The 13,414-nt window shown below is 38.4% G+C and overlaps 1 protein-coding gene across 3 annotated transcripts in view; it reads right to left on the reverse strand.

Annotated features, from left to right (window-relative positions):
- The window catches only part of usp9 (ubiquitin specific peptidase 9), a 275,343-nt gene that overhangs the window by 206,691 nt on the left and 55,238 nt on the right, over window positions 1-13,414 (reverse strand). For all 3 annotated transcript variants that reach the window (XM_087992832.1, XM_087992834.1, XM_087992833.1), the window contains 3 exons: window positions 5,418-5,669; window positions 5,201-5,339; window positions 4,354-4,506 (listed from right to left, as the gene is read on the reverse strand). In XM_087992832.1, coding sequence (XP_087848958.1) covers window positions 4,354-4,506; window positions 5,201-5,339; window positions 5,418-5,669 — 544 coding nt within the window. The remainder of the gene's footprint in view (window positions 1-4,353; window positions 4,507-5,200; window positions 5,340-5,417; window positions 5,670-13,414) is intronic.

The following is a 13,414-nucleotide window of genomic DNA, read 5'->3' on the forward strand; positions in this document are numbered from 1 at the left end:
GCAGAGTGGACTAGATTAATTTAGGCTATCTCGTCAGAATAGATGAGTTGAACTGAAGGATCTGTTTCTGTGCCTTACAATTCCATGACACTGATAGCTAAGGATAGGAGACAATAGTTTATTACCTGTGCTGAAAGCAAACCATGTCATAATAGGCACCTAAGTGAATGAAAATAGATTTAATGTGGAGGTGCTGGTGTTGGACAGGGCTGGGCAAGATCAAACATCACAACACCAGATTTATTTAAAAACACTAGCTTTTGGAGCATTGCTCCTTCATCAGGTGTAGTGAGAAAGGAGGCAGTCACAGAATTTATAAGAAAGATCAAAAGGGTCATACAATTGATGCAAATGTATTGAAAATACAAAATGGCTGACTCCTTCCTGTTAATTCTTTAATCAGTCAGAAAGGCGATGCAGATTTCAATTGATTAAAATCCCAGAATTTCTTTCAAGTCACTGCCCTCAGAAAACTAAAGGTTTTATCAACGAATTCAAGAGGTGACATCTCAGGTCCGACAATGCATTTTAGGCGCAAGGCCTTGTTTACAATTTCTCTGTCTCATCCTGGAGTCAGACTATGTTTATTTTCAAAGCAGGCTTTTATAAAATGCCACACTATCGACAAATTGTGCACTTTTTGAACCAAATTGAATGTACCTGCAAATACAAATCTCCAAGTGCAAATTCACCCCGTAGACACATATTTGTACGGTGGTTGACAGAGTGAGAGGGAGTATGAGAGTGGGTGCAAGCAGGAGCATGCGCAAGCAGCAAGGGGAGTACAAGCACATGTGTGCTTAAGAGTGTGTGTATAGCATGGTGGGATAATCTGTAGTGCAACATGAACCCCAGATCACAGTTGAGGCCATACTCATAGGTACCAAACTTGGCTATCAGCCTCTGTTAAGTGACTCTGTGTCGTTATGTGCCCCAAAGTCTGCCTTGTAGGATGTTTACCTGAAGATCGAGGTTGAATGCCCTTGACCATTTTAGTGCTCCTCCACTGGGAGGGAACACCTGCCTGGTGATTGTTGTGCAGCATCCATTCATCCATTGTCGTAGCGTCTGCATGGTTTCGCCAATATACCATGCCTGATTAATGATTTAACTGGAGAGTGTCAGCCATTTTAGGTTTGTTCAATGATTAGATTAGATCCCCTACAGTGTCGAAACAGGCCCTTCGGCCCAACAAGTCCACACCGACCCTCCGAAGAGTAACCCTTCTTACTAGTGTATCTAACACTATGGCCAATTTAGCATGGCCAATTCACCTGACCTGCACATCTTTGGACTGTGGGAGGAAACCAGAGCACCCGGGGGAAACCCACACAGACATGGGAGAATGTGCAAACTCCACACACAGTCCGAGGCCAGAATCAAACCTGGGTCCCTGGTGCTGTGAGGCAGCACTGCTAACCACTGAGCCACTAATACAACCAGCACATGCACATCTCAACAGTATGTAAACATAAATCTCAGATAAAAATCGTAAATGTTATGCTTCCACATCAGTTGTATGACCCTTTGATCTTTTAACTTGTGTCTGATGTCTCCTGTCTCTAAACACCTGATGCAGGAGCAATGCTCCGAAAGCTAGTGTTTTCAAATAAACCTTTTGGAGTACAATCTGGTGCGATTTTTGAACTTTAAAATAGGTTGGCTGTGCAAAAATCTCATGTCAGAACAGGATGAATCAGATATTGCATGCAATGTTGAGTCCCAGAGACTACAAGGTCCCCAAGCAGAAAATAAGTTGCTGCTCTTTTAGTTTGTGCAGAGGCTCGCTGGTATGCCACAGCAGACCTGCAACAGAAATGTTGCGGTGGAAACATGATGGTATTTCAGCGGCAGACTGTTGGTGTTCTTCAAAGCAGCCACTCAGTCTATGTTCCAGTCCCTTAAGTGGAGGAGATCACACTGAACAGTGAATACAGTCGACTAGATGGATCTGTGATTACATGGAAAGGTGCAGTGAGGGTGCTGCGAGGTTGGGAAAGGAGGACTAGATTGCAAGCAGTACAGGTAAATCTCTACTCTAGCTCCTCATTCCATAAAGCACCTTCTCATGCAATCACACTGTAATAGCTGCCTGTTTAGCTCTTTCCTCCTCACCATCTAAGGATCCCAGGATATGCTTTACAGGTGAGGCATTAATTTACCTGTACTTCATTCAATCTCATCAATAAAAGCTGCCATTTCTATCACCTCTAACAAGACACCACATCCAGACATATTCCCCTCCCTTTGTCAGCATTTCAGGCGGACCACTCCCTCCAAGGCATTCTGATACACACTTCCATTTAATATAAAATGCTGAATTCAGAAGATTTTTGTTAAACCAAAATGCAGTAACTGGATTACAACTCCAGGTGGTCTACTGATTCCAAACATTTGTTAAAAATACTTTAGGCAGCTGGTATATTACTATTCATGTCTCTATTTCTGCAGAGATCAAACTCCATTGTACAAAGTACAGTGTGGAGGAAGTAGAGTCCGTGAGTTAAGTAAAGGGTTAAAAGTCTCAAATGCAAAATGTCAGTTAAACAATTCATTATCTCATGATAATCTTCGTCATGTGTAATTGTGCCATAGGTTTCCACTGTTAGACCATTCTAAGTGAATATTATGACACGTTTGTCAGCACTCAGGCATATTCAGGGAGAAACTGGAATTTAGCTGAAAATTAAAGAATGCGAAATATAAATAGACTGCAATTAATTTTTTTTACAAGAGGTGGAGATCTGAGATCATTTGTATTTGTGCTTCTGTCTCGTAGTTAAAAGTTTACATTTGAGAACAGAATGGTTTTTGTTCACAATTTTTATGTAAAATCTAGACTCCAAGTTATAAGATTTATTATTTGTTGTCTTTGATATCACAACCAAGTAAACACGAATAAAATAGTCAACTCAAATAGAAAATGTGATGATATAATGTACTATACCACCTAGTAAAGGATTAGTAAGAACAGAAAAGGAGCTTGCCTGCAAACCAACAAGTAGCTTCTGAGAATATCAAAAATTATTTTAACCCCTGGCCAACACTGTTATGATTTTAAATTTCAGTTGCATTTGTACTGGTTTGAACAAGTGGGCAACATATTTTGTTATTCTTCCCCCCCCCCCATGTCATATCATGGAAGCAATCATCGCACTTCAGCCTCCTGAAAATTCCAAACTAATTTGTTGTTTTTACTTGCTTAACAGATAAAAGTCTCTCTTATGCAGTACCAAGCATTGATGCACAGGCTTCTAAAGTCAAGATTTCAGCATAAATTTTAAATCTACAACTGGACACAACCTAAAATCTGAGTTTATTTGATAGGTTTCTGCTCATTTTCCAGTTGGATTATGAACTTTGGAATATTTGTTTACAGTGTTATTGGAAACCTAGTGGGGAAAAAAACACCAAAGGTAATTTCATCATTTCTGATCTATTACAAAGTTAAGCTTAGGAGGGTTTTGGAATATTCCTGACTTGCCAAGCTAAGTATTGGATCTCACATACTAATTTGATTATAACAAATTTAAATTACAATGATTCATATTTGCATAATGCTTTTATCATGTTGAATGTCCCAACTGTTTCACAGACACATGATCACAAAAATTGTGATGCCAAGTCAAGTGACTATGGCTTCCTTAAAGTGGGAAAGTCTGAAGAACTTCCTTAAAAGAGAAAGCCACTGCAGCTCAAGTTGGCAAAACCATAAGAACTCATTAAAGAACTTGAACACAGCCTTCTACTTCTGGAGAGGCACTGCCACTATTCCAACCCCCAGGGCCTCCAAAATACCAGCCTCTGTTTTCACCACTCTCCACAAACCCTCTGCCATCAACTGCACTGGTACCATTGTCCCCTACTTCCCCTTCCATACCTTCAATGGGTCCACTACGACTAGTCTCTCTTCCCTCCAAGGTGTACTGGTCACACCTATCTCGATCCCAGCTGCTGTGAGCATGCTGCCAACTATGCACAGCTTCTTCTTACCCTCCTCCATTCTGACAATCCCCAGCTCCAGTGGTTATTTATTTTCCTAAAGGAAGGTATGACTGCCTAAAAGGCTGGAAACTAGGACAATGAACATTTCTAGCTTATTTTATGCAAAATGTAACATTTGTGACACTTCCATGTAGCATGGCTCATGCATACAAATACGGAGATAAATTTCACCACTTGAAAATAGTTTTGTCCATGCAGATTTCAAAGCTAAGCATAATCTTTTTTTCGCCAGCATTAAACATCCGAGTGCAAGCAATTTAGAATTGTTCTTCAATGAATCTAATGCATCTTTAAACAAAACTAAAAATCATACATGACTGGACTGAACACTGTTCTTTATTTCCTCACCTGTGCGGCCCAAATGTTGTCAAGATCTTGGAGGGTGAGTGCTTTTTCTTTAATGACAAAGCGAAGTATTTTCTCTAGTTTCTCAACATATTGTGGCTGATGTAGACTGTCACGTAATACAATCGACAAGATGTTGTTTTGTTGAATCCACTCCTACAAATAATTCACAGAAATGAGGATCATTGTCAAATACACAAAATACCAATGACAATCCTTTAAAAAAAAAACAAAATGTTTCAGATTTTATGGAAATTTGTTTTACAAACTGAAAATCTCAGGAACAATGGTCAATCATTTTCTAACTTTCAACATATTCTGAATGCTAAAAAAAATTGTTCATCACCCAGGTCTCAAAGTAGGGAGAGAAACCAGTTCACCACATTTCTGAGATAGCAGATAACAAAATTGCAACAGAGAACATTTATGCAGCATATGGCATTAAGATGATGCAAGTTGAGCACAGGTGTGGGAAAAGTACCAGAGTGTGAAACAAATAAAGACAGCTGTTGATTGCAGGGTTTAGCTCTGAACAACTTTTCATTAAATACACTGGCAATTAATTGACAAAGAAAAAATGCATGCTATCAAATGTTTTTATTTCTCTAACTTGCAAATCCATATGCGCACCATTACATTTATTACATATTGTTCTGGTATGCAGACTTCTCCACGTTAGATTCTAAATTCTAAAAAGACATTTGTCATTTCCAAAGTTCAATATCTAATTCAAACATTACACATTAAATTAAGACGACAAGCTGATGAGAAGACACTGAAGATGTTTGAACAATGAAACATTAGACTACACATTTTCCACTCTGATACAAAAGTAAACCTTACTACTTACTGCCATTCTCTCCGCTGTCAACCATTCTTCTTCTTCGGGACTGCCATGGCGATGAGTATAATAAGAGACACTGGAAATCACCTTGTTAACTTCATTTAGTGCATTCATTTTTCCATTAAAAGATGAAATTTGTAACAACCTATCAAAGATAGAGTTAAGTTACAATAACAAAAAAACCATATCTGCAAAAAAAATTTAAATTTTCTAGTAAAATTACCTTAGTATCATTTTTAGCCTAAATATTTCTAAATTTTTGACAGTTTCCTCCTGCCCAGGAACCCGTGAAGCTAAGTTTTTCAGTGATTTTATTATCATAGATAATGCATCATTTTTGGCTTCATTCTTCGCTTCTTTTTTCAGCTCCTCATCCGTCAGATTTTCTAGAAACTGTGGAACCATTTCAATTATAGGAAGGAAGTATTTCTTCACTGTGTGCAAGGTAAGAAATTCATAACACTGTCCAAAAGGTCTGCAGAGAATTTAAAAAATGGTATTAGCATCCTTGTTTTTATGTTACTAAACAATGTCTTCATACAAAATTAAAATGCTTAAACAAAAAAAAACTTAATTTGCATGTCAATGAAGTTTAATGCATCAGTAATCAGTAAGTAACCAAATCAGCGCACATTCTCAGCAATGTTAATTAGCTTACATCCATGTCCAGGTTGCACTTGCTGCATTCAGGCATAATTCCTACCTCTGAGCCAAAAGGCTTGGGGTCAAGTCCCACCTGCTCAAGAAGTGTCATAACATATCTCAACATGCCGATGTATAACATTTAAAGCACAATTCCTTTACAAGTTATGAACAAAGGTATGACTTCTGCTTATTAGACTTTTCCGTTCTACTGTGCAGGAAAGGCTCTTTGTGAGCCACATGTCAGTTTGTTTGATTTGGTAGTAAAACAAAAACACAAGATGAGGTATCAACACTGCAAAACTGTGTCAAGTCTAATTCAGAATTAAATATAATGAAACAGGAGACTTTGCACAGAGGGTGAACTACATTTTTATAAAGACACTTCCTACCCACAGGAGGTAATACACAAAATTCACACTGAATGTAATTACGCCAAATAATTAAAACACATTGGAGTTAGGTATAAAGAGTAAACTACTGAGACTTACTCCAAAAATCAGGTTGACAGCATTTGGCTGCTCTCAGATCAAACTAATGATACTTTGTATGCAGGCTACTCTTGTACAGCTGATTCAGATGTGGTTCCTCTCAAACCTATCCAAGTTGGCATAAGAAGCGGAAAGAGCACCAATTCAACTGTACATATTTCTTTAGGTTGAAAGGTTGACATTGTACAGCATCAAAATGCATGATTACAAGTTTTGTGGAGGGTAACACATTAATTGCTTGAAATGAATTGCGATATGATTTTCATTACAATTGAGTAAATTATACTCAAGTCCGAAACAGAAACTATCCAAAGATTGAAATTGCACAGCCCGCAGCATCAAGTTAATACAAGAACAATTAGTGTGCAAGATAAATTACAACTAAATTTCCACTAATGACCAGAAAATATGTTGAAAGCTTTGTCTGCACTCCAGGAAACCACTTCTCATCACACTAGTTTCAGTGGGTGCAGAAACCCAAATTCAAAGATAGCGCATTTTCAGAAAACTTTACAAGCAAATGAGGATCAAATCGAATTTTTGATTTGATTCTCCAAGTTCAAATGTGTTTTTGGTGGTTTTTGAAAGTCCATTTAAACAAACAATCTGAAGCATACAGTCACTGAATAGACACGGAACCCAAATTGTTTTCCCACAAAGTAGTTTCTGCAGGTTTCCAGTCAGAAGTTCCACAGAAAAGTTAGTTCACTAGTTCACATCAATACAGTACTTTAAGATCAAAAGAGGATCAAGTTTCCTTTATTTGTCTACCCAAGACATAATTGCAAAATACCACCTGCCACTCACTAACATCTATTATTTGCATTATTAATTTCTTGAGGAAGTGGAAATGGACAACAGAACTTGGCCTTTTTTCCTAAGCAAATGTGGACAAATCTGCATTTAAAAAATTCAGGTCTTAATTGTAGCATGCTTCATGAATTAGATTTTATGACAGCCATTTAATCCTTTGAATCTTTTTCTGGATATTAGGCATTTTTCCTGCAAAATCACGTGCAATATTTTGTCTGACCTTGAAATATCACAGGGAAATGTGTCGTATTCTGCAACAAAAATATTCTGATGTTTTTAAAAGATTCACATCCATACAAGTTTCACAAACATTCATGAAGTTAATAGAAAAAGCTACATTCTGCTTTGGCAAAAAAATCTCAAACCATTTCACAACGATTGTACAGTCTGTTGCAGCTTTCAAGACAAAACAATTCAACCTCAACAGTCTAGTCAGTCTGGCACCGAAGTTCGCAACACAAGAGTCACGACTAGTTCAGTTTAGACTTTTTTTTATGGTTTGTGAAATGCAAACAATTGGAGTAAATTGACTTTAGTTCTATCAGCCTAAAAGAATTCCACAGTTAGAGGAAGAAGCAACAGGAATAAGTAGGATTTACAGAGCTAGAAAACAAGAATCTAGGAGCAAGACTAAGAAATTTAAACCGTGAGCTTGTTCTACCATAGCTATCAGTTTATTGTTTCCATTTGCCCAATCAAAACTTCATCTCTTAATTCTTGACAAAACTCAGCGATCCAAAATCCACTTGGAAAGAGTTAGTCATACTCTCAATCCTTAAAAAAATCCAACCTTTATTTTTAAAGGAGACATTTTATTTTTTAAACTGCACACCCAAGTTTAGTCCTCCCACAAGAGGAAGTGTCCAAAGGATCTACCTCATCAAGACCCCGAAGAATCTTTACATTCCAAAACAAAATCACTCAATTCTTTTAAACTTCAATTTGTATAGACCCTACTTGCTCAATTTTTCATGGTAAGCCCTTCATTAACTTAACCTTCTCTGAACTGCTTTTAAGGCAAATATAATCTTTACTTAAATAAGGAAACCAAAACATGCATACAGTACACCAAAGTCTCAGCAAGGCTTTGCATAACTGTCATAAAATTTTACGCTACTTGCCGAAAGTAACATTGTTTGCCTCGCTAATCACTTGCCCTAAAAGCATACTAATGCTTGTGATTCATGTTCTAGGATGCCCAGATTCCTCTGTACTTCTGAGTTCTGAAATCTTGAAACAATACACTTTTTCTATCTTCCAACCAAAGTAGATAAATTCATATATTCCCACATACTCCATCTTCCAAATTTCTGCCCACAATCTCAAAATACATTTAGTCCGCTACAGACTCTGCACTTCATTTGCAACAGTTTGCCTCTATTTTGGTGTCACCAACAAACTTGGCTGCCATATATTTGGTCCCCTCATCTAAATCATTGATATAGATCAATTTGATGTCCCATCACTGATAGCTGTAACTAGTGGAGGGCTACAGGTGGGAATTAGCAAAGATGTACTGTCCTCTACTCAAAACAAACAAAACCACACAGCACTATGTACTGTACAGTTTCCTCCCACAAAATAAGCATGCATAGTTGTGTTGTCAGGGATGTTAGATGGAGAGAATTATGAAAAATAGCTGCTTTAAAAATTGAAAGCTAATAGCACTTTTTAAGCAGTGACTCTCATATGAGCTAAAAGAACAGCAAACAAGTGTTATTAAACATGCAGAAATGTTTTATTTACAGTAGTATTAGAAGTATTGGAAATAAAGAAATTACTATAAGGAAAATGCATGAATAGGATGAACAGCTCAAAGTTTGACAAGTAAAATTAGTGAATTAGTGTAATTTCTCACAACTAAAAGGTTTTTGGTTTGAAATATCAAGGAGTTCAGGACTATGAGGTAGTAACATAAAGAAGAGTTGAGGATTGGAACAGATCACCCATACCATAGCCAGTGGCAGGGCAGGTTAAATATCCTATTTCTATTTTCTAGGTTTCCATCTATGACTTCATTTCTTGACTACTTGAACTCAGGAAATATAGAAAATATATTAACATTCAGATATACACCAATACCTGGAAAGGAAGGGTACAGATTCACAGATCACCACTACAGTACTGGAGGCAGCTACTTAGCCCATCAAATCTGCAGAGACCTTTGGAAGAGCATGCCACGCAAACCCAGCCCCTATCATATCCACATAAGCCTGCAGCTCCCATCCCTAATCCACCTAACTTCCACATCTTTGGACTGGGGAAGGAAACCAGAGCACCCGGAGGAAACCCACTTGGAGGAGACAGTCACCCAAGGCTGGAATTGAACCCAAGTCCCTGACTCTGAGGCAGCAATGCTGACCACTGACCCAACATGCCACCTGAATAGAGGGAGAAAAATACAAGAGTACCACAATCTGATTTGATATTGCACAGTAAATAAATGTGGGGAATACTAGATGCACTGCAATACAAAAGGAATCCTAGGATGCATCAATACCAAAAGATGCTGCTGCTATCGTACAAAATCTGGAAAGAATGCAAGAACATGAGGCATGGAAACAAAACAATGCCCTGTGAACATCACAATGGCAAAAAGGGTGACTTAGAAGGGCTAAAGGTGAAAAGCATGTCACGGACAGGCAGGAGCAGTTGCAAGAAATGGTCTGCGGACTGTGGAATGAGGCAGCCAGTTGATCAGTGGAATCCGTGACAAGAGACTGGTTACAATAGGATTGGGGTATTTCTGCCTGAGAACTTCAGAATAAGAGCAACCGAGGTTCCTGGAACAAACTGCCACAGAGTGCAAGTATTAGTAATAGAGCATAGGGGAGCCCAGGGTGTAAAATTATTAGTATAAGAAAGAAAGGTCGGGACATATAGGTTCTGAGTTGTGGAGAGAAGGCTTGGGTTGCCAGTGTCCTCTGACTCAAGTTAAAAATAACTTTAAAAAATAGTTTTCCCCCCAAGACGTCTCAAAACAAACATAGTCCCTCCTAGATCTGAGATTTGGAAGCAGCCACTGAATTTTAAGGCCTGTTTAAAAAAAACAAGCTTCCAAACTGAGATAATTAAGTTGCAAGCACAGGCAATAAAGTGAAGTTACAGCCACAATCAATGGCCGGCGCATTCTCAAGGGGCCAGGTAGATTACTCTCACTCATATTTCATATCAAAGGTTTACATAGCCCTTCATCAAGCAAAAACTGATCTGTATTATCCACACATCTGTGTCACTCCCAATCTAACATATCTGCCCTACACTCTTTGCACAAGAACAACAGGAGTCTATTTGAGTGTTCCACCACTTTGTTGTATTGTGGTTGATCTTCAGCCAAATTCTACACACTCCGCTTTGTCTCCTATCACTTAGTATTTCTAGTTAACAATCTAGAAATCTCAACTAAAACTTAAGTGATCATGCATCAATTGCCACCTACAAGAGAGCATTCCAAATTTCTATCATCCTGATACGTAAGCATTTTGTAATTTCACTCCTGTAAGGTCTGCTCCTATGCCTTATACTCCTACCAGCAGAAATAAGTTGGGTAGGAAGAAACAAACACTCAATTCTACTTGATATCATGAAAATTTCAACCATATCATCCCTCACAACTTGCAGTTTCTAGTTAGTGCAACAGCAGTTCATGCTTTGAGCCATTCACACTTGAGCCTCAGTCTAGTTATCATCTAGTAAAGATACGCAAGTAATACTGATCTTTGAAGGAGTACTTGTGTGATGCTCAGAACTGCCCACTTGAGAGCAACTATAGCATGCTGTAGTTATTTGTTCATTTTCTCCCTTTTCTTGAAAATAAAGATTGTCAAGATTACTTGGAACATCTGTTTTGCTAGTGTTTCATCCAAGGGATCAGTGTGTCTCCATGTATCATTACTCTGCAGAAACCTTGAGTACCATAGGATTTGCTGTTTGTCATCTACTTGACTGCATTTAACATTTTTGACCACTTTTGACTGTTACCAGAGTTTGGTTGCGGCTTTGAGGTACTAAGCTTCTTTTCTGTGGGCTCTCAACACCGCTGGCAGGCAGAGGATGCTGAGTTTGAACATTTCTGTAGTTCACTGAAACAAGCCTGGTGCAATTTCATGGTGATGTCCCAAGATATTCTTGAGCAAAGAACGATGATTAATTTCAATGACTTCCATCACCTTGGACATTGTTAAACAATGTGACCAGTTCATGTAGACTTCAATGCATTTGCTCTCCAAATTGTTTGAACTTGTACTATTTGTTTGATAGGCTAAAGACCTCAAAAACCTTCTCAGTAATTAGCGAGTTTCGAGAAGATTTGTAGCTCAGGTTGGGGTTTTGGATGGAGGTTTGCTCGGTGAGCTGAAAAGGTTCATTTCCAGACGTTTCCTACTAGATAACATCTTCAGTGGGCCTCGTGTATCATATGGATGAGGAAGGAAACCACCCCAACTGGGACAACACATCCTAGGTCAAGCCAAACAAAGACACGCACAAGAATTCCTTGAAGCATGGCATTCCAACTGGAACTCTATCAACAAACACATTGAGTTAGACCCCATCTACCATCCCCTGAGAAAAAGGAACAGGAAGTGACTTCACCACAGAAAATGACATCACCAATCCAAAGAAACCCAAACATAAATAGAAAGCAGGAATTTTCAGCATTGCTTCGCATGAGGCCCACTGAAGATGTTACCTAGCAGGGTAAGGAAACTTCTGGAAATGAACCTTTCAGCTCAGTGAACAAACCTACATCCTTCTCAGTACGTCACAGCTGTTGGCTCTTTTTGAGCAGTCTCAAACACCAAGTGAATGGTTTGTCCAACATTGGTCAACTATAGCTGTAGCACAAGGAAGGATGAGGAGCTTCAGTTCTGGACGGCGGGTTTGTGATGCAGTAATGCCAACAGCGCAGGCTCAATTCTTGCATCGGCTGAAGTTACCATGAAGGACTCTCTTTCTCAAGGTGTGGTGACTCTCAACTTAAACAAACCTGAGTCATCATTCTCTCTAATGAGAGCAGCCCTATGGTCTGGTAAGACTATGGCCACTTCACCTTTACTTTCAATTGTTCTCTGCTGTTGACGAGTTAAGAACATTGCAAAAGAAACCTTCATACATAGTCATGAAAAGAATACTCCAGTGAATGGTCAAAGCATTTCAGATCTGGTAAGAGAAACACCGCAACATTAAAAGATAGTCACTCCTTGGAGAAGGAGCATTACTAACTTCCAAGCAGACATAAGCTACACTGCAAGACAATGGCCTGTGACAAAATTTCAGAGTTGGAAATCGGCAGTGAACAAACCGGCATTGAAGACTTTGAATGTCCAACTTAAAGTCCCTGGTGAGCCAGTGGAAACTTGAAATTGGCATAGTAATCCAGGGTGGGAAAGTAGTTAAAAAATACTTAAGACATCAAATTGAGCATCTTGATCAGGCACCATGAGGCATGGCTAAAGAAACAGAAGAGGCCGCAAAAAGAAGATGAATCCAACTTCACAGACCAAGGATCATTACAAAAGCAGTAATTAAAGCAATAATGCTGGCCAGATTAAAAACATACATATCATCTAAGGTAGTGTGTTTGAGGAGCTTAATTCACGTCACAGGACAGAAAATCCTCATGACAGCCATGATACAAGACAGGAGTAATTTATTTAAACCATGAGGAGTTGTAATCATTCATTGATAAAGTGATAAAAGTGGCAATTTTAACATTTGTACATTAAATCCACAATAAAGGAAGCAAATCTCCATTTTACCAATAAAGGTAGGAATTCTCCATTTAGCTGCAACGAAACAACAGCATAGAAAAGAACTGTTATTACTGATTGTACAGAAAAGCCACTTGCTGTTTCTAGACTTGGTACAGTCCAAAACAATCAAGATAAACAGTCTTGGGAACTGTCACTGCAATGTATTAGTCTCATGTTATTAGCATTCCTCATTACAATCAAAGTATCACAAATGTTTTGTGTAATTAAATCAGACATCCATTTACAGAATATAAAGTTGTTATGGTTGCATCTTAAGCTTTTTGATGGAAACAGACAGCATTTTGTTTTGCCTACAAAGCTTCCTTTTATGATACTGGAATTCCAACTTAGGTTAACAATACTGAAAATCAAAAACAAGACATGCTTCCCTTGTTTCCATTCAAACAATCATCCAAGTCGAAATATTTGGTCTGATTACATGGATACAGAATTCCCTATTGTTACTTAATACGCAAAAAGTACTAAAAACTTCCCCAACAATTCTTCTCACATTAGTACAT

Source organism: Chiloscyllium plagiosum, unplaced genomic scaffold (genome assembly GCF_037043375.1).
Source record: "Chiloscyllium plagiosum isolate Xiang-an unplaced genomic scaffold, Cpla_swu_hap1 HiC_scaffold_12, whole genome shotgun sequence".
Lineage (NCBI taxonomy): Eukaryota > Metazoa > Chordata > Chondrichthyes > Orectolobiformes > Hemiscylliidae > Chiloscyllium > Chiloscyllium plagiosum.